This window comes from Ascaphus truei, chromosome 11 (genome assembly GCF_040206685.1).
Source record: "Ascaphus truei isolate aAscTru1 chromosome 11, aAscTru1.hap1, whole genome shotgun sequence".
Taxonomy (NCBI): Eukaryota; Metazoa; Chordata; class Amphibia; order Anura; family Ascaphidae; genus Ascaphus; species Ascaphus truei.
In genome coordinates this window covers 58,998,397-59,000,533 of record NC_134493.1, presented here as the reverse complement: position 1 = coordinate 59,000,533, position 2,137 = coordinate 58,998,397, and the positions used below count along the sequence as shown (strand labels likewise).

Sequence of the window (2,137 nt, the reverse complement as noted above, 5' to 3'; positions counted from 1 at the left end):
AGCACCTGTAATATTGTGTTACCGTGTATCCTCTCAGCACCTGTAATATTGTGTTACCGTGTATCCTCTCAGCACCTGTAATATTGTGTTACCGTGTATCCTCTCAGCACCTGTAATATTGTGTTACCGTGTATCCTCTCAGCACCTGTAATATTGTGTTACCGTGTATCCTCTCAGCACCTGAAATATTGTGTTACCGTGTATCCTCTCAGCACCTGTAATATTGTGTTACCGTGTATCCTCTCAGCACCTGTAATATTGTGTTACCGTGTATCCTCTCAGCACCTGTAATATTGTGTTACCGTGTATCCTCTCAGCACCTGTAATATTGTGTTACCGTGTATCCTCTCAGCACCTGTAATATTGTGTTACCGTGTATCCTCTCAGCACCTGTAATATTGTTTTACCGTGTATCCTCTCAGCACCTGTAATATTGTGTTACCGTGTATCCTCTCAGCACCTGTAATATTGTGTTACCGTGTATCCTCTCAGCACCTGTAATATTGTGTTACCGTGTATCCTCTCAGCACCTGTAATATTGTGTTACTGTGTATCCTCTCAGCACCTGTAATATTGTGTCTTTCTTGGATTTCCAATGCAGGCGACTTCATGGTGAACATACGCCTGGAAAACCAAACAATATCACATGAATTCTTCCTTCTTGGATTCTCTGATTTCCCAAAGATTCGGTACATATTATTCCTGATGTTTTACCTCATCTATCTCATGACTTTGACCGGAAACCTTCTCATTCTTGTTCTTATCCACAATGACTCCCGTCTTCACACCCCAATGTATTTCTTCCTTGGTAACCTGGCGTGTTTGGACGCCGGCTCTTCCTCTGTCACTGTCCCTCGGATGCTCGCTGACTTACTCACTGACGTTAGGACAATTTCCCTAACGGCTTGTAGAGCTCAGGTATTTTTCTTTATGATTTTTGCTGGTTCTGAGATGTTCCTGCTGGCAGTGATGTCCTACGACAGATACGTTGCCATCTGCCACCCTCTGCATTACAGTCACGTCATGTCTTGGGAAGTCTGTGTCCAACTGGTATCAGTGGTGTGGGCTCTTGGATTCTCCCACTCATTGATACATACACTTTGTACACACAGGTTGACCTTTTGTGGCCAAAACATCATCCAGGGCTTCTTCTGTGACCTGCCCCTCCTGTTACAGGTCTCGTGCACTGACACCTTCATAAACATCCTACTCATATTTCTTGCAGCGTTTTCTTTATGCTTATTAGCCTTATTAATCACTTTTATCCCATACATACACATTTTTTGTACAATCCTGAGGATTCCGACCAAGGAAGGGAAACACAAAGCTTTCTCCACCTGCGCGTCTCATCTGTCTGTGGTCTTTATCTTTTATGGGACAATTTTATTTACATATTTACGTCCCGCACCAATTCACCCTGGTATTAGTGACCGTCTGTTGTCTGTTATTTATACTGTTATTACCCCTTTATTAAACCCTTTAATTTACAGTCTGAGAAACACGGAGCTCAAAGGAGCACTTAGAAATACTCTGCACAAACACTTTCACATAGGAACAGACATTAGGCTGAGTTTATAGATGAGTTCTGGATTCACATCAAGGTGAGAAATGTATGTGAGGGATCTGTAGGTGCTATATACTGTGCTAGTGTTACATAAGGATTGAAGAATCCCTGAGGTTTCCTGTTGGGCAGAATGTCTCCTTTTTATAAATCTAATACTGAAATATTACATGTAAAATGTGGGAATAAAAGATTTTGAATAAAGCAGGTGTGTATGGGGTTAACTAACAAGAATTTAAGGTCCTTCGAAACGTCTATAAGGTAGTGATTTCTGATGTAATCAGTGAAGTCTGTGAGAAATATATAAATGAGTGTGTAAATGCAGGTATTAGGATTGCAGCTAAAAATAACCCAAATGAAGAACGGTTCATAATTTGTTCCTGAATGGACAGGGGAAATTAATGGGGAGCGCAATATAACTGTGATATAGTCACATTATGTAGAGCTCTGGTATTTTTACTGGTTCTGAGGTCTTCCTGCTGGCAGTGATGTCCTACGACAGATATGTTGCCATCTGCCACCCTCTGCATTACAGTGACGTCATGTCTTGGGAAGTCCGTGCCCAACTGGCCTCAG

The 2,137-nt window shown here is 41.8% G+C and overlaps 1 protein-coding gene across 1 annotated transcript; it reads left to right on the top strand.

Moving 5' to 3' along the window:
* The first annotated feature begins 578 nt into the window (after nt 1-578).
* Nucleotides 579-1,659, top strand: LOC142463002 (olfactory receptor 1G1-like). The gene has a single exon (XM_075565197.1). The coding sequence runs from the start codon at nt 610-612 to the stop codon at nt 1,576-1,578; it is 969 nt and encodes a 322-aa protein (XP_075421312.1). The 5' UTR covers nt 579-609; the 3' UTR covers nt 1,579-1,659.
* The last annotated feature ends 478 nt before the right edge of the window (nt 1,660-2,137 follow it).

What these genes read in the sequence shown, in the direction of transcription:
- LOC142463002 (XM_075565197.1), top strand. Translation starts at nt 610, where the DNA reads ATGGTGAACATACGCCTGGAAAACCAAACAATATCACATGAATTCTTC.